Source organism: Triturus cristatus, chromosome 7 (genome assembly GCF_964204655.1).
Source record: "Triturus cristatus chromosome 7, aTriCri1.1, whole genome shotgun sequence".
Lineage (NCBI taxonomy): Eukaryota > Metazoa > Chordata > Amphibia > Caudata > Salamandridae > Triturus > Triturus cristatus.
In genome coordinates this window covers 273,285,116-273,310,021 of record NC_140590.1, presented here as the reverse complement: position 1 = coordinate 273,310,021, position 24,906 = coordinate 273,285,116, and the positions used below count along the sequence as shown (strand labels likewise).

Sequence of the window (24,906 nt, the reverse complement as noted above, 5' to 3'; positions counted from 1 at the left end):
CGCTATGTCGTTAGGCCTTGCGAAAAATAAGGTAAAGCCTTTTTATTGTAGGGGAGCCGTAATCTCAAGAGTAAAGACTTTCACCTATTTGGGAGTAGTCTTTGACGACAAGGGCTCATGGTCCCCCCAGCTCTCTATAAAGATAAACTCAATAAAAATCTCAACTGCGGCTGTACTTGGCTTTGCAAAAAGGCTGGGGGGTAAACCGACAGAGGCAATACTAACAATTTACAAAGCCAAAACAGTTTCCATTGTAAGGTACGGGGCGCCAATCTGGGGTTACATTAAACACGATGCGATCCAAACGGAAGAAAATAAATTTCTTCGCACCCTCCTCGGCCTCCCACAATCTACTGCTTCTTTCTCAGTCCATTTGGAACTCGGGTTAGGATACATAGCAGACATGATTAAATTAGCCCCATTATTGCTATGGATTAAAATTTGGCTAAACCCGAAACTTACTCTAAACCATAAAATACTAAAGGACTGTACTCGACTTGACAACATGAATAAAATTCCATGGTTGTCAAATATCGAGAGGTTATCTGCCTACATTGGGAGACCGGAAATTTTTTCTAGCCCTGACACTCTCTGTAAGGCAGATCTTGACTGGGTAAAATCCAATTTCACGAAGTTAAGGGAGGCCGAGCGGGAAGAAGTTGAACTACGTAAACCTTCCGTCAGGGGACACGTCCTGGTATCTCAATCCTCAGGGTTGTCTTTATATCTTACAGTGGTAACCCATCCCTTTCACAAATGGTTGTTGTCTAAATTCCGGTTCAACCAATTACACCTTGTACTTTGGGATGTGGCTGGCTGGCATAAGCCTGAAAATGTTGCACCTTGCAAGTGCGATGATATTTCTCCACAAGACACTACGCACTTTATGTTATTCTGCCCCTTTTTCAAACATGCCAGGAAGAGGTTTATTATTCCCTTGCTAAAGAGTAGGAATTTTACTCAGTATAAACCAGCTTTATTGTTCCTAAGCATGCTTGATTGTCCATTAATTATGTTCTGTGTCGCTAGTTTTCTGGTGGCAGCTGTTAGAGAAAGGAGGGTGAGACTAAAACCTATACAGGATGTGGAGCCTATCTGATATATGGAATTTGATTCTGTATTATTGATTGCACGTTGTTTATGGTCTTTTATGCATTTTTATTAGGACTTGTTTTTAACTGTAGATTTGTGAATCGCATGATTTTATGTATTTATTTGTGTAGTATACTTTTATGATTTTAAGTAATCGAATAAAGTGGTTTTGACTTGACTTGAAACACCAAAATCTGCATGTTGTTCCCCAGAAATTCACAATAGGTGCTTATTTATCATAATGAACGCTATGGTAGCGTTATATACTGGGTGCGATAAATAGCACCCGTACCTGTAGTAAGGCCCATAGTTTGAAAAGGACACTTTAGAGGCATTAATATGGTAAGTAGATACATGACTTCATGATACATGATCAGTGAAATGGAGCCCCAAGTATTAAAAGGACATACAGATGAACATTGATGCAGGATGGAAACCCGACCGCTTTTAAGAAAGAAAGGGACGCAGTAGGGCATGGTACAGAATGGAGCATTCAGGAACTCAGAATAAAAAAGGACAAAGGTACATGGGCTGAAATAATAGAAAAGTGATTGGGCCTCTGTGGTCCACTGTTTTTTCATGATATAGAAAAGGAGGCCCAAGACGTTATGTTGTTGAAAGAAAAAAAAAGGTAGATCATTGTATGAAAAGCATATAAAGGACCTCCTTAAATGGAAAAAATGCGAGCTTTCTCAGTAGTAAAAGCTGACAAATGAGCTTGTGCTATAGAAAGGAGATGAATTGTGCTGTATGTATCTGTGCTAAGAGATTGAGCGTGCTTTTTAAAATGAATGCAAAGGTGAAATATGTTTTTCATTGTTAATGCATTGAGCCTGCATAGGCAAATATTTACATGCTGGCTTTTTTTCAGTTTCAAGTTGAGAATGGATTTCAATAAGAAGAAACGATTGGGCGGTGCTGTTACTGGCACTCCCCCAGGGTCTCAGGGGAAGAGGTCCCGAGGTGACTGGGATGATGATGGCCCCTCGCAATTTGAGGAGGAGCTTGCATTTCTGGATGAGGTGGAAGCTGAAATGATGGAGATGGACGCACAAGCCTCCAGTGATGTTATGCCGATTGGTAAGTTCGCCTCTCCAGTGGATTTTTTTGTTTGTTCTGTTACTGGTGCTTGTGTTGCTTAGAGTATCTTGGCTCTGAATCTCTCTTTGAGGGTGGCGAGATGGCGCAGTACCTTCCCGAGAGTGATGAAAAGGTCAATGGGCTTCCTAAGGGTAATGACATAGTGTAGTGGTTCTTGAGCTTGATAATATAGCTCAAAGGCTTTCTGACGGTAAATGACTCGGCATCTTTCTGACGGTGATGAGGGCGAGTAATGGGGCGAGTAATGTGGAGTTCGAGACTTCTGGCACTGAATGATGCAGTTCAGGCTTCTTGAATGCTTTGATAGGGCTCAGAACATATAGTGTTGATAAAGCCCAGTGAATTCTTGTGTTGATGTGGTTCGGCATTTGTTGTTGACATGCTACAGGGACTTCTTGAGATTGAGATATGACAAACGCTTCTTTTTGGGTTTTAGGTTCAGGGTTTTTTCCATAGTATTGATGGGTTTTGGACTTCTTGGATGTATTGATATATCCAAAGGCTTCATAATCTTGTTGGTATAGTCAAGTCAAGATACTCTTTATTCAATTTAAAAATGTTAAATCATAAAATCACAATACATTAAAATAAGCAAAAATATTTCAATTCATCTGGCTAAAATGTAACAATATATTAAATGACATCGATTAAGAATTACAAAAAGGACTAGACTAATTTCCTGTGCAACCATGACATACATAAAAACCATGAGCATTTAATAGAAAGAGGGATCTTGTATAGTTTTGCTAGTTCTACCCACCCCTTTCAAATATTTTGCTATGTGGCCAGTAAAAATTTCATCATCTAGAACTTGTAACTTGATGAGAGCAGGTCGACATAATCTCAATCCTTGCAGTAAAAAAAAGGCAGAATCCATCTTTTCCTGATTAAAATATAAAACTTACAAAATAAGATAGTATGGATTGTGGACTGTGCAGATATTTCGTCACAAGAGCATGGGCATAGTGAGCGTGACCAGTCATTTGTCTGAGGGAATGTAACCATGTTATTTATTTATTTATTTATTTATTTAGGAGCTTATAAAGCGCACTAATACCCGAGGGTGTCCTGGCGCTGAAATGCTGATTAACCCTGAAGACTGAGGATCTAATCCCTAAATAGCCAGGTCTTCAGCCCCTTCCTGAAAGGCATAAGTTCATCCTCTCTCCTAAGATGTTGTGGAAGACAATTCCAAATGGTGGCGGCGCCAAAGGAGAACATCTTTCCACCCCAGCTAGCCTTTTTTATTCTGGGGACCACCACAAGGTTGTTTTCTGCGGAGCGTAGTGCCCTCCCTGGCACATACCGCTTAAAGCAATCTCTCATAAACTCTGGGCCAGAGCCTTTCAGGGCCTTAAAAACCGTACACATGGCCTTAAATTGAGAGCGTCTGTGAATCGGGAGCCAATGTAATTTCCTCATTCCTTCCCGAATTGAGACAAACTTAGGGGCACCGGTCAACAGTCTCGCTGCCGCGTTTTGAACCACCTGTAGTCTGTACAGATGTTTTTTCCTCAGATTGAGGTACAAACTATTACAGTAGTCGAGGCGTGACAAAACTAAAGCAGAGACAGCTAGCCGGAAACCATCCTTGGGAAGGAAGGATTTTATCTTCCTAAGAATCCTGATAATATGAAAGCAAGAGGAAACCACTGCGCTGACCTGACCACCAAAGTCCAGTTTCTGATCCATCAAGACGCCTAGGTTCCTAGCTTTTGAGGTAGGTACTGGTGGCTTCCCTAGGGCCTCGGGCCACATAGCTGGCGACCAGGTATTTGGATTGTTTCCGAATATCATGACCTCTGTCTTGCCGGCATTCAGTTTGAGGCAATTCGCGGCCATCCAACCAGCGATATCTTTAAGACAGTCATGACACCTAGTTGTCATGTCCACTTTAGATTCCCTATGGATTGATAACACGATTTGGGTGTCATCAGCGTATGAGGTAAGTTGGAGGCCATAGGATCTAATCAAATCTCCCAGGGGGCTAACGTAAACGTTAAAGAGCGTAGGGCTGAGGGAAGACCCTTGCGGGACCCCACACGGGAGAGCAAACGGCTTGGATACCTCAGCCCCCAGCTCCACGGTTTGGGTCCTATCGGTCAAAAAAGACTTCAGGAGACTCCAGGCCGTACCTTCCACTCCTGTCTTAGCCAACCGGTCCATCATAACACCATGATGGACCGTGTCAAATGCAGCAGACAGGTCAAGCAGAATCAGGACAGCCTCTCCCCCCTGATCCACCGCCTCTCTCACTTCCTCAGTCGCCTTAATCAAGGCCAGTTCAGTGCTATGTCCAGCACGAAACCCGAACTGCGTTGAATCCAGGGCCTTCGTTCTCTCCAAGAAAAGGCTAAGTTGCCTATTTATGGCCTTCTCAAATAGTTTTGCAGGCAAAGGGAGCCGCGAGATTGGTCTATAGCTGAATGGGTCACTTTTGTCTAGAGTTGGTTTTTTAATTAGGGGTAAGATGGAGGCCACTTTCCATCTCCTAGGGTAAGTGCTGGCATTAATAATGGCGTTAAATAACGGAGTTAACGTGGAGGCAATCACAACTGAACACTCTTTAAGGACTGCTACCGGACACGGATCACTAGGGGCCCCTGAACGTGCAGCCAGCAAGAGATCAGTAACCTCTTCCGATAACAACTGGGTAAATTCCCTTAGTTTATCCTGTGGCCATACTGGCCCAGCATCACCCCTTTGTGCTGCAATACCACCCTCTCCATAGATTTCTGCAAAGGAGGAAAAAATCCCTGCCACTTTAGTCTGAAAGAAGGTGGCTAAAGTCTCACACATATCAGCACTGGTAGCTGAAATAGGCTCCGCAGGAGTTGTAAGTTTGGTTATATTCTTAAACAACTCTCTAGAGGAAGAACTAGCCCTCTCAATTTGCTCCGTGAAGTATATTTTTTTAGCTTCATTTATTAGATTTTTATAAATCGAGAGGCTCCTTTTATAACTTTCTTTATACGCTGGACTGTACCCGTTCCGCCATTTCCTCTCTAGTTTCTTGCAAGCTGTTTTGGCCGTCTGCAAAGATTCTGAAAACCATGGCGCTGAGGGCATCGTCCTTTTAGGCGTAAAAGATTTTTCAGGTGCAAAAATATCGCAAGCCCTCTCAATCCACTTGGAGTACAAGTTAACAGCATTATTCACATCCACTGGGATACTGGGGGCATTACGACTTAGGTGATTCCCCATTTCTACCCTGTCAATATTTTTCCAAGCCCGACACAGAATCTTCGCCCTTGGCTTAGAGCTAGACAGAATCTGAGAGTCAGGGGCAAGTGTGAAAATTATGGCAGCATGATCTGACCAGGGAAGAGGCAGGATGTCGGTAATGGCAAGGTCCGGCCTGTTTGAAAAAATGCCATCTAGGGTGTGCCCTCCAGTATGCGAAGGTCCTGCCACCCTTTGTTCCAGCCCTCCTGCAATCATAAGTTCCGTAAGTTGCAGATTATCTGGGTCTAAAGTATATTCCAAATAGAAATTAAAGTCCCCCATGACGGTAAACGAAAGGGCACTAAGACCATCCTCTACCAGAGTACCAAGGGCTTCCAAAAACGCGCTTCTGGGTCCCGGGGGACGGTAAATCAGAAGTGCTTTGAACGTATTCTGGGGAGACAGGCGCACAATGATAGATAAGGCCTCACAAGCATTGTTGGAGGCTGTGGAGAATGCAGGATCAAGGCTATTGTGATAGATCACCGCAAGCCCACCCCCCCTTCCTGATGGTCGGTCTAGCGTAAAACAGAGGAAATTTGCAGGAAGAGCCTTAACAATATCGGGGCCTGACGACTTGTTAGTCCAAGCCTCCGTAATAAAGGCAAGTTTGATCTGGTTTTGCTCCATGAACATCCTGCATTCCAGGCTGTGCTTAACCAAGGACCTAGCATTCACTAACATGCATTTCCATGTTGGGGCTTTAATCTCTCTAACCTGCGGGCCCTTCCTCTGTCTACTCTGTACGCTGCCATGGGTGGTGAAGATCTTTTGTAAAGGACATTGACAGCACCTATATTTTTCCCACGACTCATTTAAAATTATCTCAGGACGAAGCCTATGGCAATCAGCCTTCCCACCTTCAGGATTTAGAGATTTAAGTTGATCTGATGAATATCTGCACACCTCTGATCCTCCTGATCCAGAATAACGCGCCCTGAGCCCTGGCCGAGCGCGGACGGGCGCAGACGGGCTTGCCTTTGGCGCGCCCGCTGCGCGGTCGCGTCATGCAGTTAATTTAACTCTCCCGCCCGCTCCAACGCCCAATCCGAGCCCCGTCCCCACCTCCCTGAGTAACCAATGAGCAGCCTCTCCCTCTACGTCTCTGGGAGGAGCGGGAGGAGGAGCCCCAGCAACCCAGGGAATTACGTGCAAACCGTGCAAAAATACAATAGCAGCTTACGGATTATTTAAAACAGACAGGTTTAGCGGGACGTTTAAAACACAATTACCAAGACAGTAATAAAATGTTTAAAAGCACTTCAGTTAAAAAAGAAAGGAGCTACACCTGGCGGGTATTGTACACAACCCGGACTCCAGGGATCAGCCCCGCGCGGTCGCGTCATGCAGTCAATTTAACTCTCCCGCCCGCTCCAACGCCCAATCCGAGCCCCGTCCCCACCTCCCTGAGTAACCAATGAGCAGCCTCTCCCTCTACGTCTCCGGGAGGAGCGGGAGGAGGAGCCCCAGCAACCCAGGGAATTACGTGCAAACCGTGCAAAAATACAATAGCAGCTTACGGATTCTTTAAAACAGACAGGTTTAGCGGGACGTTTAAAACACAATTACCAACACAGTAATAAAATGTTTAAAAGCACTTCAGTTAAAAAAGAAAGGAGCTACACCTGGCGGGTATTGTACACAACCCGGACTCCAGGGATCAGCCTGGAGTCCGGGTTGTGTACAATACCCGCCAGGTGTAGCTCCTTTCTTTTTTAACTGAAGTGCTTTTAAACATTTTATTACTGTGTTGGTAATTGTGTTTTAAACGTCCCGCTAAACCTGTCTGTTTTAAAGAATCCGTAAGCTGCTATTGTATTTTTGCACGGTTTGCACGTAATTCCCTGGGTTGCTGGGGCTCCTCCTCCCGCTCCTCCCGGAGACTTAGAGGGAGAGGCTGCTCATTGGTTACTCAATGGAAGTTGCCTAATCGCAGGCGCGTCAATAGAAGTCTGTCATAATTTCCTGGAGTAAATAATACATAGGGTTGTATCCCTGATTCAGTCAAGAGCGATAGATTGGCTCTGACAGATGTTTTCATAATGTTAGAGGACAATCTAAGCGTCTCCAGGTGGTTGATACATAATGACTTTAGTTCCTTCCTCGATACAAGGGACAAACTGTCGGGATTAACAAAGTACTCGGGATGATCTAAGTCATGCATGAAGTTTTTAACATATGCGAGCCAAGGAATACATTGTACCCGTTGCAGGTTCAGGCAATCTTTTATCACATCCCGGTTGAGGCCAGTTGCGACACCAGTCCAAACTTTATGCCATAATAAAATCGGCTGAATTTTGATTAGGTCGGGCAGGTATAGCAGTCCCAGTTCGAAGTGACACATATACGTGGCTGTACTATTCGGGACAGCTAAAAGATATTTTAAAAACCTATTCTCGACTTGCTGGAGGGACTCAACGTTTGCATGACCCCAAATACCAGCTCCGTACAGAGCAGTTTAAGTGCATTTAGTTTTATAAATTGTCAGCAAGTCGTTTATGGGACACTTCCCTAGCGCAATTTATCAAGGCACCTGTAGCTTTGGCAAAGAGCAATTTTCTGGAATTAATGTCTTTGACCCATGAGCCCCTTCTTTCAAAAACTATTCCCAAATATGAAAAGTAGTTAGCAAATTCAAGTATCTTCTTGTTTATGAAAATATCACGGCACTTGACACTGGGCTTGCTACATTTCATGGTGAATGTTTTAGTGATATAAACATTAAGGTCTAAGCTTGACATACAAGTTGCGAAGCTCTACACGATTTTCTGCAGGCCGATCGAGGTGCGGGCTAGCAAGACCACATCATCAGCATATAACAGGGCTCCAATCGATCGTTTGCCTATACTGGGTAAATCTTGGCATTCCCTCGATAAAGTGGTGCCCAAGCTATTTATATAGAGGGTGAAAAGGAGGGGAGCTAACATGCACCCCTGTCTCACCCCCTTGCTGACAGGGAAGTTGCGACTAAGTTCACCTGACCTCCCGTAACGGACCCTAGCCCGAGCATCTAGGTAAGACTGTTAAAAAAAAAAAAAATACGTTGCCTTTCCACCCCCATGGCCTCTAGCGTGCACCACAGCTTCTGGTGATTAACACAGTCAAAGGCCGAGCTCATATCAGTAAAACACAAGTATAAGTTCCCCTTTTTGGCTGTGTGTATTTTCACAGTATAAGACGTAGGTTCAAACTCTGTTCCACTGTACCTAAACCGTGGCAGGATCCGTACTGTCACTCCCAGATAACACCTGTATCCTCTGCCCACAGCTGTAGTGTGTTTAAAATGATGCGCCCGGCCACTTTCACAAGAGTCCAATAGTGATACCGGTCTATAGCGGGCCGGGTCGTTGCGGTCGCCTTTTTTGAAAATGGGGACAAGTGTGGACTCCGTCCAAGTCGGTGTGACTCCTTGTGTACAATAGGCCCTTAAAACCAAGGCTAGAAGTGGGCACCAGAGCAAAGGGCAGGATTTATATAGGTCGACAGGTATGCTGTCTGGTCCTGGGACTTTACCGCCTATGCTTGCATTAATGGCAAGGATCACCTCATCCACATTAAAATCCATGCCGATTAGAAGGTAGCTTGGGGGGCCAGATCTAGGGTCCGCACCAATATGGGTGTAGGCATTATTACAATATAATCTGGAAAAATGAGTCACCAGTTGGCCCTCCCCAATCGCAATTTCAATACTGGGTGAGTTTCAGGGGCCAAGAACGGAGCGTTCACAGCCTTACAAAAACCTTTTCTGTCTTTTATATTTGATGCTTGCTTAAGGGCCTGCCACAATTCAAATCTTATGGCCTCTTTTCGTTCTTTGAGGGACGTTTTATACGCTGCCCTAGCCCTTTTTATAGCATCTTGATCTCTCGTAGGCTTATGTAGGGCGGTTTTCAAAGCTGCATGTGATTTGCTGCTCTTGGAGTCAAAGCAGCCTAGCTTACTATTGTTTTTTGGGGGGGATTCTGTTATTACATTATTTTGAATAGCCTGTGAGATTTTACAAAAGGAATTAAGGATATAGGAATACATGGCAGTCTCGTCTAGACAGACAAAAGTCTGTTTTGCAACTGGTTAAGAGAGACTTGGTTAATTGCAATGTATCTACTCCTGCCCATTTAATCGTGTATCCGTTAGTTCTGTTGATGACAATATCTTAAATGGGCTGGGTAGCCATGTGTCTTTTGGATATCACTTTGGTCGGCAGGTCTAGGGTAATACTAATAGAAAAGTGATCACTAAAGGCGACAGTGTGAGTTTTAAAATGAAAAATTCTATCAGCGCATCTATTTGAAATTAAGAGAAAATCTATGATAGAGCACAACCCACGGCCGTTAAAGGTACTGCTAAGTGATATGGATGGTAAGCAGAGGTCGTTGGCGAATCCCAGCCCCATGGTGTATTTAATCTAGTTTAATTGATCCCCAAGGGGGAGTGAGAAAAATGGGAGATATCTGTCTCGTCATCAGATATCAGGCCACAATTTCCTCCTTCAGCATGAGTGCAAAGGCCCATGTTGAAGTCCTCTCCCCAAATTATACAAAGATCTTTCTTTGTTTTCCCTTGGATAATATCCAGGTCTTTCTGAAGGTGCCTTAAGGATTCCTCAGTTTGAGTGGCGGGAATAATATTATAGAAGTTTAATGAGACAGTACAATGGGATTTATCAGTATGCATTTTTAAGACCTGGTAATAAGTGTTAGATTCCACAAGGACCACCCTTCTTGCATTCTTCCTATAGGATATATAGGTGCATAATCCACCCTGTTTCCTCCCATGACTGGAGCAAACGGCCGGTGGGAAAAATGTATTGAACCTCTCAATATGCTGTATAGCGTCTACCCAGGTTTCATGAATGCATAAAATATCGAAGCCATGTATAAATTCAAGCCAGGCAGGGTTAGACAATTTAGTGATTAAACCCACCACATTCCAGAAGAGAATAGTCATTAGGCTAGACCTAGATTCACCCTCGGAGTCACGCTTAGTGTTAACAGAATCAGCGTTAAGGACATTCAAATGAAGGTCAGTACTAGTTAATGGGTATAAATGATGGGTATTTACAATTGTCGAATGTAATCCCTTCTCGTTGTTGCCAGGTGCGACAGAATCGCCAACCACTTCACTATCTGGCTGGACATCAACTGATGGCCCCAGGCTACGATGTGTATGATTATCAGATAAAACTTCTATAATGCTTTGGTCGTTGTAAGCAGGCTCCTCAAGATCAATGGATGTTAATTTTAGGCTATAGGGATTAATTGCAATTATCCCGCTTTGCTCTGCGTGACTAGGTGAGGGAGTAAGTCAATCTATATCTTCCAGGGATGGAAGTGTGTCGAATCTATTTTGTAAAGGTAAGCTAAACTGATGATGAGTGTTAGGGATTATAGGTCTCTGCTGTGCAGGATATTGGATGTGGTTTCTTGGGGGATAGAAATATCCGAGGGGCAATATGTTTATTCCTCTATGTGTCATGTGATCACTGCCGAGTCTACATAGGATCTCGTGTACCATTCTCAGAGATCTAAATGTGAGGTCAATACAGTCACCGGGGAGTGTTTTTTCCCTTCTCACCACCCATGCTACTCTTCTCAGCAGTTTAAACTCACCAAACAGAGCATCTATTAGCCCGGTTTTTATCCTTAGCCAGCAGAGAACCTTGTTTCTCAATGCTTCCCATGTTTCATTTACGTGGGAGGAGGGATGCTGTACATTTGCTAAAATTATTGTATATTGGATGGCTTCTGGGGGCAGATTTAGTCTCGTATACTCCCTGTCCATGGGAATTGCACGGGGAATGGATGGCGGCTGGGTTTTTCTAGGCTTGCTATAGGCTAAGGCATTGTTATGCATTAAACTAATGGTACTCTTGGATCCTACAAGTACTTTATCTAAAATGTGCAGGGGAGTAACCTAGGAAGGAGAAGCTACAATACCAGCGTCCATTGCAAGTACTGAGGGGTTGTACAAGGGGTTGATGGAACATGCTCCATGACCCTTTCTTAATAGATCCTCTATAACTGCTACCCTAGCCAACAATTTTTCTAGAGCTGCTGTGATTGAATTATGAGGTACTTCAAGACCCGAGCCCTCCCCTTTCGTACATGCGATCTGCGATGACTCAATTTGGCCAGTCATATTAGTTATTACAGTGTCCAGGTGTTCTAAACGACCCCGGAGTAAAACAAAGCTGTTATCTATCAGTTCCTTAAGTCGTGCAAAGACAATGTCCAATTTAGTCTCCAACTTAGACTTCCCAGCAGTATCCGGCGCTGCGTCCTCAGGAACACTACTTGCAGATACAAATGAAGCAGCATCTGTTTGTGTAGTGATGGTGCAGCGTTGTATCGCCTCAGGATTAACTCGCCTGGGCCGCTTCTGTTTGGGTTTCTGGGTGCTCGGGGCCCCTCCTCCGCTTCCCTGGTGGCTCCCTCATCTTATCCTCTGTGTGAGGTTTAAGAATCCTTGACCTTGTGGCTATACTTGGCCCGTTTAAGGTGCCCACGGAAGGTAGTTCCAAATCAAGTGTGGGGGAAGACCGAGGCTGGTCTTGCATGGTGGGAGACGAACAAGTTGGAGGGGCGTCGGCCGGGGCAGTAAAACCTAAGGAAGAGCGCCTATGCAAGAATACAGGTTCTAAAGAAAGGCGCCTCTCCGTCAGTTCGATCTTATGGCTGAGCATTGATTCGGCCCTGACAATAAAAGCGTCAAAGGTTCCCACAACTCCCTTGCGTTTGCTCATTGTGAAATCAGGATGAACAACACCACAGTGCACAATTAATGATAAGCAGTCGACAATGCCCACACCACAGTACCTGAAGATAGTGCAACCAAGATCTAATATCCTGTTCCGATGTTAGGGGAGTTGCCCAGCCTCCTTCAGGCTCCGATGGGTGTGGACGGACCTGCCCTTGGCCCGGGCACGGCCCGTGACGCCTGCACTGCGGGAGCCCTGGCCCCCTCTTAAGCGCCTTCTGGCTCGTCCTCGGCGATGGTGGCGTGCGGGCGTGCCGCTATTCCCCCCCGGGAGAGGTACTCTCTGTGCCGGGCAGGGCAGGCAAATCAGCAGATACCAGCGTAGATACCAGCGTTACGGGCTGTTGGTATAGAAGAAATTCATGTGTGCATATCAGAACGTACCAAAGACAATATATATTTGATATGCACACTCTATATGAGAAAATAACGGTACATAGAATACTAAATTTAATAGGTTGAACTCCACTAGTTTTTTAAAAGGTCAATAACTATCAGTTTATGACAAACACATGACCGTTATCTCATATTATCTGCATAGACATTGCTATTAAAAACACTTACAATTCATACTGATAATTTTGATTCTGGCCCCAGTGATTTGCACCCTTTGCCTTCCTCATGCTAGATTATTTTACATTTTGCAGAAGAACTTGGCAAGGATATCCATATTTTTTATTTGGTTTTAGATTATAAAATATACAGACATGAGCCACTCAGTGGTCTTATATTTTTTTCATGTAAAAGATCAAAAGTATACTCTATAAAAAGCATTAGTAGTTAACAAAACAAACAATTATTGGTTTACAGTTGTTATAGAGTTTTTGCGCCAAGATGAGCCCTACAGATTGGCACTTGATTCTTTCATTAATTAGTTAGTTAATGGCTTGCAGTGGGCATTACAGAACATAAATATCATTGACTTTAGTGGGATTTGGTAATGAATAAGTACAGTCTAGAACAGTGTTAACCAAACTGTGCGTTTGCAAGCCACCAATGGGTTGCGAGCCAGTTTTTGGTGAATCAGGAAAGTGCAAACAATAAATAAAGATGCATTCAAATCCTGTATTGATTGTGTCACATTTGCTGCACTACAAAGACAGAAGTCAAATGTCAAGCTACATCTTCTGTTAATTTACTGCTTATTTTTTAAAAAAATATTACTGCTTATGTTTTTTTAACAGGAGTATTGGTGTTTACAAACTCCTCTCACTTTGCAGCCCGAGAAAGATAACTAAAGTGAATTATGTGACAATTGTGCTGCAGGATGCCATTTTGCATAACACACAACAAAATGAAAATACCTATAAATGAACTACACACATTCAACAGTTTTTTTGTAATTCTAAAGTGTGTTGGAAACAAAGATTTTAATATGATAAAAATCAAGGTTTACTTGTTGATGCTTAAATGATAAATATTCACTGAAATCCGATTTCCAAATATCATTTGTGTGTAATATAGTTTTATCATTAAAACTGTATGTCTGTGCAAATCGAGTGGCCATGTCAATGAAAAATGTCCTTGTGCAAATTACAGTGCACTACCACACTATGCTTTAGTTACATACAACAATCGCCCACCTCATATCCATTAAAGCTAGATGGGTTGCAAAAGCTTGCCGTTCTATTAAGTGGATTGTGGTTCTAAAAAGTTTGGGAAGCGCTGGTCCACGAGGAGTTTTGAGTACACTAATTAAATTAATGCCTTGCTTATAATATGGATTGTGGTATGGTCTCCTATCATTCTACAAGAAGGACAAAAGAAGCAAATGAGATACTCGTTTTAATTCCCATGATACAAGGTTGGTATGAATATAGAGGCCTTTCATCTCTTGCAGTCAAGTTCAGCAGGAGCTTGTCACAATCAGTAACTGTAGGAAGCTGGCTTTTTATATAGTGGACTAAAAAAGAGGAACACTCTGCAGAGAGTCCAGGCAAACCCCAATTGGTTTACAGAGACACAAATGATATCCCAGATGCTCTCTTTTGTGGTAGTGTGGGAGAGCAGTTAGGCGTATTAGAGGGTATTGCTAAGCATTTGTTGACACACACAGACAACAAATGAGACACAAACTCAAAAATAAATCTGAGACCAATTTAGAAAAATAAGTCCTATTTTTATAAACATTTTAATACCAAGAACTTTGTTATCAAGCAAGCCATTTTTAAAAACATTGATTTAAGCAGATAAGTAAAATGTTCACCTAAATGCGCTTTTATGCACAATGCTTTTCAGTGGGACACTCTGGAGCAGAGTGAACATGTCAGCTGGGCTGTGTGCACCTTGGAACCTTGCGGTAATCGGTCTAGCCGGTTGAGGGTGCAAAATCAGGACAGCTGGGCCACTCTGGAAGTGGGTCTCTACAGTGTTGATGGCCCTAAACCTCTGCTTTTTCTTGGAGTCCCGGCTGGACTCTCATGGTCTCTGCTTGCTGCAAGGAGTCTGGTACTCCGTGTATTTGTCCTGTGCGGCTCCGTTCGACCCTGGTGTCCTCTCACTTGATGGGGTGACATATCTGACCTTCTGGAGCACAGGGTCCTCTTCCTGTGGAGCTGCTGAGTCAGGCTGGCCGGGGAGCACCAACTCTGTAGACTGGACTTTGCATTTCGGTACCTGCGGGCTGCAGGGGAATAGCTCCTCGACTCCAAGGGAAATTGCTTGCCGATTTGCTAAGTGTGGCAGTCTCCCGGGGTTCTTGGAAGCTGGTCAGCTGCAGGACGAGGCACTGGGTCGCGATTGTCGAGACTTGGTGCGGCAGGCAGGGCTTTGTGCCAAAAGTCCACACTATTCTTGAGTTCTCGTGTTTTTTTTGCGGCTCTCGGTTTCCTCCCCTGCATGATCTGTCGAATCTGAGTTCTTGGTGACAGGGGTGCCACCTAAATGCTCAATTTAGGGGCGTTGCAGGCAGTGACGGGTAGTAGCCAATGGGCTACTTATCTCTAGGGTGTCTTCATCCTCTGTATGACCACTTCCTATGGGAAGTGGGCATAACCCTGACCCAGAGAGACTAATTCCACCAAAATTAAGATGGTGGAGTTTCTAAAGTCGTGTCCACATCAGGTAGCCTGCCTTAGGGGTGGTACAAGTCTGAGAAGGGGGGCGGGCAGCCTCCTGACAAGGTAATTTTCCCACCTTTCCCGGTGCCAAATGGTCCCGGGCAGGGGGTGGCATTTCCCCTGTGTGGGGAAGCCTTGGGTTGCATATCAAAGGTGGCAGAGGCCTTTGACGCCTACTGCCTTGATATGCTAATCACTTAGGCATCCTGCTTGGAGGAGGTGACAACACCTCCGGCTGGAGCAGTCATTGTCTCTGTCCTGAGAGAGTGCGGTCTTTCACCTGCAGGCATCAGAAACCTGTCAATAGTGGCAGGCTGATCTAAACTAGTAAGTCAGAGCACAAGTAGTTGGCAGGTTTTCAGGGGGCACCTCTAAGGTGCCCTGTGGGTGTCTGTATTAATAAATCAATCACTGGCATCAGTGTGGGCTTATTAATATGATATGCTTAATGCCAAACATCTCCAGTTTCAGTGAAGCCATCATGTAGCTGGAGGAACTTTTAAATGCCAGTGTTCAGCACATGTACTGAAAATGGCTTCCCTGTCCATTTGTAATATCTAAGAATCGACTTGGCCATCACAGGGGTATATCTCCACACATGTAGTATAGTACATCATACCTTATGGTTGTAAGGCCTGTTACTGGGGCGACTATCCTATACTTACTTGGTAAAACAGGTGTGCCATGTAGTCTTCACTTATTTTGTGCACCGTGGCACGCTGGCGGCAATAGCAGTTTGCGTGTTGGTGCTGAGGGGTCACTTTGAGTGGCACAATTCATGCTGCAGCCCTTAGGGACTCTCTTCAGCCTCCTTGCGCTTGGTACCAGGGGTGCCATTTACTAGGGACTTACAGGGGATGCTAAAGGTAGTGCCAATTGGGAACAATTGTACAGTTTTAGTGAGAGATCTGGCACTGGGGACCTAGATAGCCGGAACCTAGTGCTCTTCTGTCAAAATTGCATCAGATAACAGGCTAAAAGTGGAGGGAGACCATTGCATTGCCACCCCCTCTACAACATAGACAATGGAGAGCTGCACTATGCTTCAGTTCATTACATTAATTCAGTTTGCCATATAGAGATCTCTGGAGCATTGGGAGACTTCAATTGCACTTCCATATATTTCTTGTCCTGCCATACATATCTTGCCTAGCCGGAATGCGAGTTTAGCAAATGTACAGACTGCTTTGTTGTTTAAAGCTGGGCATTAAGCCAAGTAGACTAATTTCAGTTTTGCATAATAGTACGACTTAAATTTAAACGGAATTTCATTGTGGATGAACTCCTTATCTGTTTTTGTCCCTTAATATGTTTTATTATTCTAACAGATATAATTTCCATTAGTAGCCCGTATCTTTTCTATGATTACTATGAAAGTACATAATCTGAGACTGCGCCTACGGTAAGTTTGTTTATTAAATTATCTGATCACAGATATCATTTGATGTTTGACAGAGGTTACAACTGCAGTATTTACTGGTGTACTTTCATGATTGTTTTTAACCAATAATCAACAAAGAATTATAAAGAAAAAACAGTCAGACTTAGAAATTGCATAGATTTTTTTTTAAGTAAAAGTTCGCCAGTATCATTGTCTGGAGAGGAAAGACCATACCGTTTATGAACTCTGCCATGCTGGCATTTTATATTTGACAAGGTTTTAGATGTGCTCGAATACATTTTATCCATTTTAAATGGTGTCAGGTATGTTTGATTGAATATAATGTAATTTAACAGTTTAAACCTCTGTTTTCTACAGACCCTGGCTGAATAATATAGTCTTTGTCCATTTCTATTTGGTCCAATCCCTGCCTTGATCTCTGGTTCATATCCTAAAAGGCTCCAACTGATATTGCTTGTGCCGCCCTATAGAATGGTGTAATCGCATTCGTAGTCCCTTCCATTGTGAGAAGTTTCTTAAATGCTGTGTGTGTGTCAAGTTCGTCAAGTTCACGTTCAGGGGCATCAGAGTGGGATACTGCTCCCACTATAGCTCAATATGCTAGAAATAGCCCTTTGGGAACAGGATGAAACTGTGGGATTTTTAAAGAGGAGTATTCCATTTTATGAATAAGTCAAATTTATAGAATAACCTTCAGTTCATCTGACAGTGTCCACCGACGCTTCTATGTTCTAGAACCTAGGCGATAACCGCGTTGGTAAGCCTGGTGCACAGGACAGTTTGATTCCCTGTTCGTGAAAGGCATTGTCACGGTCAGAGTCTTATGGTGTTTATTAATCTGATGTGACAAGGTTTTAACCTTGTCACCTCTTGCAAGGATGTGCTGGTAGGGAAATGTTGTAGGTATCTTGTCTGTTGGGTTGCCAGGTGTTCATAAGCAGTAGAATTCATAGTTCCTTTGTGATTGAGAGTTGGAGTGTTTTTTAGTTCCACCCTATTTCTCACCTCACCAAGTTCAGGTTTACTAATTTTGAATTTTGGGGCTTGTATACATAACTTGATAGTTCACAGGGATGATGGCTAAATAATATAATAAAGAGGGTAATACCTCTATTTTTGAGAGCGCTGTCCCGCCTGGCACCAGTAATGGAAGTTTTTCCAAGAATATACCAGATTTACTAGCTGCCAGTCATGCTCTGAGGATATTCTCATCTATAAATGCAGAGGTGTTGTGATCTATTTGAAAGCACAACTATTTAAAGGTAAGGTAGCTCCTGTTTGTATGATGTGGCAGATGATCTAATTGGAAACAAATAGGACTTGTCTATTTTTGTCTGAAGGCCCGATAGATTGATTTTATTCTTTCACAATTTGTCTAAGCTTGAAATCTTTTGTTTGGCCAGAAGGGAGCACATATGTATTAGAGCCTCAACTACCCTGATGACTCAAAACACAGCAGAGCCATTTTGGGATTTTGGTTAAATCTAAATCTCCCCATTGCAGACCACATTTGAGTGATCTCATTCTAATAACCTCAAGTATTTTGGCATCACTAGACCTTATAAAAAAACTCACCCACCCGAACTAAACATAGTCATTGATTAGGAGAACTCCTACTGCAATTGCCAGGCTATTATTTGCACATTTAATTTCTTTCACTGTAGACATTTGCTTGTGGTGGTGCCCATATTTTCTGTCTTGTCTCTTGGATGTTGCAGGGTAACTTTAAAATAAAGAAAAGAGAGACTCCATGGCAAGGTAAAAACAACTCTTTACTGTCGGCAGGGAGAACGACCGTCTTCACATAGGTAAACAGACGGACTCAGTTTGCTGCTTCTCGGGCAGCTGCTTTTATACACAGTCAGACAATACTTGTTACAAAAGATTAAACAATAACTTACTTAGTTACATATTGCTTGAGGGAAAACATCAAGCAAGTCACCTGTGACCCTAACCTTTAACCTAATTCTCTACACATCCTTTATTGCAGTTCTAACAATGCTTAACAAACAAACTGTTCTCTACTCTTGCATGCATGTGTATTTGCATGTGTGCTTTATTATTCTGCTCCCAAGACCTCTTATCAGATTCTGTGTACCCTTGGCTAATTCAGTCTAAACCACGTTTGTAATTTGTTGGGACAACAGAATGTGCCTGTGTTCTAAGGCCATAAATTCCTTCAAGCTTACGAAATACAGGTTTTACTTTAACCACGACCTTGCAGGTCATGCACATGAGATTTGAGGCCTGCACTGCTTTCACCATGTAAAGCTGTTCAACTCTCTCTACAGTTTGCTGTTGCGCCACTTCTTCATATTTCATTTCCTCTGTTACATTCCACCTCTAGTTGATATTTCAACTACTGGGTCAAAACCTTGGTCTACACTTGGCACTAGGTGATATGTATTGCCCTGATCATCTACTACTCATGTTGGTGTCCTAACTGGAAACATCCCTCCTGCTTTTGTACCAAACCTTGTACAGCATGCTAGAATGAATTAGATACTACAATATATTACTAATAGGGCCACAATAGCTATCAACAAGGCTCCCAACTGTCCCAACATTTTGGGAGATAACAAAAAAAACACACGTTTAACTAATTATCTGGGGTACCTCCTTCATCTACCACTTTCATCTGTAGATTATCTAAAGTTAGTAGAGCCTCTGACAAAGTTCCTTTGTCCGCATCCTTTTTTGAGAAATAAGTACCAGAAGCAGTTCCATGTCTGTCGTAAGGCCAAGTACTTAACGGTGCTGCATTATCATCATTCTCATAGCACACAGCTACTGCTTTATGGCATTAAACCAATACTTCGAAGTGTTGATGGTCTTGAGGAGTTCCCATCGAGTTATCTGTAACCATCAAGCAGTTGCCTTAGCCTGAACAAACGGCAGAATGCTTCCAAAGAACAAATATGTATCATTAAACAACTGTTACTCTTGGGGAATATCATTCCAAGTGGTCAATCAATCAGGATTTGCAAAGTGCGGCTAATCAACCGATAGGTCATCCAGGTGCTTGCAGCTCCTGTAGGCTTAATCGAACTGCCAGGTCTTGAGGGCCATTCGGAATTCTGGAAGTGAGGTGATGGTCCGAAGGTGCGTGGGGAGGCTGTTCCAAGTCTTTGCTGCAATGTGGGAAAAGGAGCGTCCTCCACCTCTGTTTTGGTTTTTTGGTGGATGTAGGGATTATGGGCAAGTAAACGGGATGCGGAGCAGTCTTCTTGACAGTTAGTGGAAGTTCAAGCGGTGGTTAATGTATGCGGGTTCTTGGTTGTGTAGACCCTTGAGTGTGTCGGTCAGCAGCTTGAATTGGCATCTCTTCTGTATGGGGAGCAAGTGGAGTTGCCTGAGGTGGGATGTGATGTGGGTATGTCGGGGAAGGCTGAGAAGGAGTCTGACTATGGCATTCTGTGTGGTCAGAAGTCCCTGTAGGAGGTGTGCGGCGATTCCTACGTAGAGGGCGCTGCCGTAGTCCGGTTGGCTGGTGATGAGGGCCTGTGTCACGGTAAGTCTCGTGAGTAGGTGTAGCCACTTGAAGATCTTACATAATATGCGCAGAGTGAGGAAGGAGGTGGAGGAGACTGCGTTAATCTGTGATTTCATGGTGAGCTTATTATCAATGATGATTCTGAGGTTTCTGGCGTGCTTGGAGGGAGTGGGTGCGGGTCCTAGGTCTGATGGCTACCAGTTGTTCCATGTGTTGCTGCTGTTGCCAATGATCAGTACTACTGTCTTGTCTGTGTTCAGCTGCAGGCAGTTCTTCATCCAGTTGGTGATGTTTGTCATGCATCTGTGGCATGTATCAGAAGAATCATGCTTTTGTTCTCGGACTACTGCTGCGCCTGTGTGTCTCACTTCTGTTTCCTGGCCAATAGTAAAAGAACCATCAACAAAATAGACAATGCTATCTGGTATAGAATCCTATGTTGCTTGACTAGATTCATTAGGAATGTAAGTTGCTCAGTTATGCGGAACATCCTCAGAGTTTAATATAGGATGAGCAAAGAATGTCACAAGATTTACTGTATAACACTTCACAATCTTTAAAGATGGTAGTGACAATATCACCTCATATCTCAACACTGACTGTGTAGTTAGAGTAGTCTTAACCTTCTGAATGATAGCAAACCCTTCATGCTGTGCATATAGTGTCATGGGTGCTGCTGTGACAATGGGTGTGCTCTTCTGCACTGCAAAGGCTGCAGTGGTGAGAGCCTGCTGGCAAGGATTATGTCCTCTCTGAATCCAAATGTCCACTAAAATATGCAATGGGTTTGTATTCTAAAGGATATTTCTGCGTAAGGGCAGCTGTCTTCACTCGACGATTGCAATGACAAAAGAGATAAAACTTGGTGTAATCAGGAGTTCCCAAAACTGGGGCATTTGTGATCTCCTTCTTCAATTTCTTTAAAGCCTCCCTCATCTCTGATGTCCACTTTATCTCGTCATTTCTGTCTGTTGCTTGTTTAATAGAAGCCAGTATAGGTGCTGTAATCAAAAACCCATTGTCTCATATAATTACAAAGAAACAGTCATTTGACATATAGATGGCTCTTTCAGGGGTTACTCGTCGACCAGAAGCTGACAGTAGTTGTCTTAAATAATGGACTGCCTCCTGACAATACTAGACTTTGTCTCTTTCTACTTTGCATCCTCTCTGTGCAAGAGTATCCAGAAGAGAGATGGTAGCTTTCCTATACTGCTGTTCTGTAGGACTGCAAACTAATGTCGTCGACATACGTTAATATTGTACTGTCACACTGAAAGTTTGACAGATCATTTTTCACCACTCTGTTGAAAATGATATGGGACTCGCAATACCCTTGAGGTAAACGAGAATACAAATATTGAGTCGCGCTATAGGAGAACACTGTCAAATAATGGCTGTCTGCATGAAAAAGGATGCTAAAAAAGGCATTCTTAGGATCTATAACAGAGAAATATTTAACATCCTGAGGAATATTTGTCAAAATGATGGAGGGGTCAGGAACAAGTGGAAATTCTGCTCCTACTACATTGTTCAAGGGCGTAGGTCTTGAACCATATGCCGAGTATTACCCTTAGACTTCTTAACCAGGTAAATTGGGGTGTTAAAAGGAGATACTCCTGGGTAAATTACTCCTTGCGCTAGCAATGCTTGTATATCAGGGGTGATGCCCTGATCTGCTTCTTAAGAAAGAGGTTACTGCCTCACTCTAGGTAAGATAGCACCGTCCTTTCATGTAATTATGAATGGTGTAGCAGTACGAGTAAGGCCTACATCATGGGTACCCTTAGTCCACTAGGTGTCTGGTACTTGGGAAAGATCTGCTACCCTAACAATCAAAAGCTCTACATGATGTGGGCGTCCTTACTTCCAACACTGTCCTCAACGGCATGTCATCCTGAAAGACTACAACTGTTGTCTTAAATTCAATACCAAACAGTTGGTCATCCAATATCTCCTAACAATGTTTCCTGGCTGAATGAATTTCACACATGCCCATAAAACATAGTTATGGTCACTGGCTATCAGAGCGCCCCAAGTTGGTGTTACCTTCAAGGCCTCTATTTGCAATGTTAACTCAGTGTTGGGTATCCAAGATTCTTGCCCTTATTTCAGGAAAATGAATTCTTTAGGTAAATGGACCTCCCTTCCCAGTAACTCTGGCTCCTCTGCTATGATTGTACACACTGCTGTGGTAATTGCTTCCATATCAGCAGGTTGAACTCTGATTTGATCTCCATGATCCTGGAAGATGACACTCCAGGGGTAAAACAAATCCTGGTACCATTAGACTCGAAATGAATGGTCAAATTTAACTTGTCCATAAGTTCCGAGCACCGGAAACCACTGGCTCAAATTAAGATCTGCTGGTGCGTCATTGACAATACTAGACACATGGAAATACTCCGTGGGCACTTACATTGCATGTATCCTCCTACCTAATTCGTCTAGAAATAATTTCCTCCTCTCACAAATACACCTCCCTGTCCACTTTGAGGTGGAGTCACCATTGGGGGTGCTTGGTAACTTTGTTGTTGCTGCTCTTGTGCTTGAGCGGTACAAAAGGGGGGTGGTGATGGACGGAGCATCAGAACCAATCAAACACTCACACCCAGTCAACAGATCTGGGTTTGATCCATCACCGTTCTTTAGCCCACTCTGCCACCCCAGTTCAAACATGGCCATATGCAAATCAGTCTGACCCTGTGCCTCATGGGAACAGTCCAGCCCGAACTGCCAAGCCATGCCTTCCCTGGACCGGAAACAAGCTTCCTAGGACCGGTTTCTGGCATTTCAGCTGTCTTCAGCCAGGCTTGCTTGAATCCAGTGGCAAAGTGAGCAAGGGACTCACGGCTGAGCATACCCTGCCAACTTATGGCGAACAAAGCGGTACAAAAGGGAGTGGTGATGGACGGAGCATCAGAACCAATCAAACACTCACACCCAGTCAACAGATCTGGGTTTGATCCATCACCGTTCTTTAGCCCACTCTGCCACCCCAGTTCAAACATGGCCATATGCAAATCAGTCTGACCCTGTGCCTCATGGGAACAGTCCAGCCCGAACTGCCAAGCCATGCCTTCCCTGGACCGGAAACAAGCTTCCTAGGACCGGTTTCTGGCATTTCAGCTGTCTTCAGCCAGGCTTGCTTGAATCCAGTGGCAAAGTGAGCAAGGGACTCACGTCTGAGCATACCCTGCCAACTTATGGCGAACAAAGCGGTACAAAAGGGGGTGGTGATGGACGGAGCATCAGAACCAATCAAACACTCACACCCAGTCAACAGATCTGGGTTTGATCCATCACCGTTCTTTAGCCCACTCTGCCACCCCAGTTCAAACATGGCCATATGCAAATCAGTCTGACCCTGTGCCTCATGGGAACCGGTCCTAGGAAGCTTGTTTCCGGTCCAGTGAAGGCATGGCTTGGCAGTTCGGGCTGGACTGTTCCCATGAGGCACAGGGTCAGACTGATTTGCATATGGCCATGTCTGAACTGGGGTGGCAGAGTGGGCTAAAAAACGGTGATGGATCAAACCCAGATCTGTTGACTGGGTGTGAGTGTTTGATTGGTTCTGATGCTCCGTCCATCACCACCCCTTTTTGTACCGCTCTTGTGCTTGAGGCATTACTGGTTGTTGCACATATTGTGGTGGCGTCTGAGGCACATATATTATTTGCAGGTTTGACTGTGGCTGTACTACTTAGTTTCCTGGCTGATTGTAGACTCCTGTCCTTCCATTTTGTTCTTTCTATCTCTTAGCTCTGCAGACTCTAATAAAATGTCCATATCTCTGAAAGTAATGACATACTTGGTCCATCCTTTGGGTACCTATCCTGCCTCTTCCTGTTTGTCCTCATGTGCTACTTCCTTGTGCCCTTACACTATCCTGCTGCTGTTGGTACTGTTGTTGGGTGGCCCCTCGGTTTGATCCCTCAGACATTTAAGTCATCTGAGTTGTGGCTGCTACTACAGCTCCTTCCACTGCTCTTTTCTTTGCCACATTTTGCTGCACTAACTTAGCTGCGTTTTTCTCTGTCACCTCCTATTTATTCTATTTCTCCTGCTTCTCACAAAAATGGATTATATATTCCTGTGTGTCTGTCCAGGGCTTGGCGTCTAATGCAACTTTATCATCAAGATTACCCTGTACATCAGAGGGTAACCTTTCTTCACTACATTGTAAAATAACACTGTATTTTCTCCTGTTACTTACCAACCCTGACCTACTTCTTGGTCTATTTTTCTTTCACCCTATTAAAAAACTAAGGAGAGTCCTCATTCGTCTACATTGATTGAGTTACGAGGGACCCAATATCTGGCCTGTCAGGATACATTTTCCTCATTTGATCCCAAACTACTGACCTAACAAAGGTGAAGGGGGGATCCATCATAGCTAGTCTCAGTGAAGGTAACTTTTTTCACTGCAGCTTTCTGAAAAACAGTGTCTGTTTCATTTTGTATAAGAGACTTAAGAAAACTCTTTATGTCTCCTACTGTCAGGGTGATGCCTACAGTTTGCTTTGCAAAAGCTTTAATCCATTTCTCTGCTCCCTCTGTAAGCAGCAGTAACAATTTATTGAGGTTCTCCTTGTCCATCTGTGGCCAGTGAACTTAATGAGGTGCTCTGGGTCCCTTGCGTATCAAAGGGCATCTGATATATGGGAGGGGCAGAATGCTAGGTATATTTTTGCCATAAGTGCAAACATTTCTGCATATAGGTATAATCCCAGTCTGGATCTCCCTCACTATAAAGAATGCAATCCTCAACATTTACC

General features: G+C 43.8%; 1 protein-coding gene across 2 annotated transcripts in view; it reads left to right on the top strand.

Annotated features, from left to right (window-relative positions):
- The window catches only part of POLD1 (DNA polymerase delta 1, catalytic subunit), a 509,877-nt gene that overhangs the window by 8,118 nt on the left and 476,853 nt on the right, over window positions 1-24,906 (top strand). For both annotated transcript variants that reach the window (XM_085616214.1, XM_085616215.1), the window contains exon 2: window positions 1,964-2,172. In XM_085616214.1, coding sequence (XP_085472340.1) covers window positions 1,977-2,172 — 196 coding nt within the window. In that variant the 5' untranslated portion in view covers window positions 1,964-1,976. The remainder of the gene's footprint in view (window positions 1-1,963; window positions 2,173-24,906) is intronic.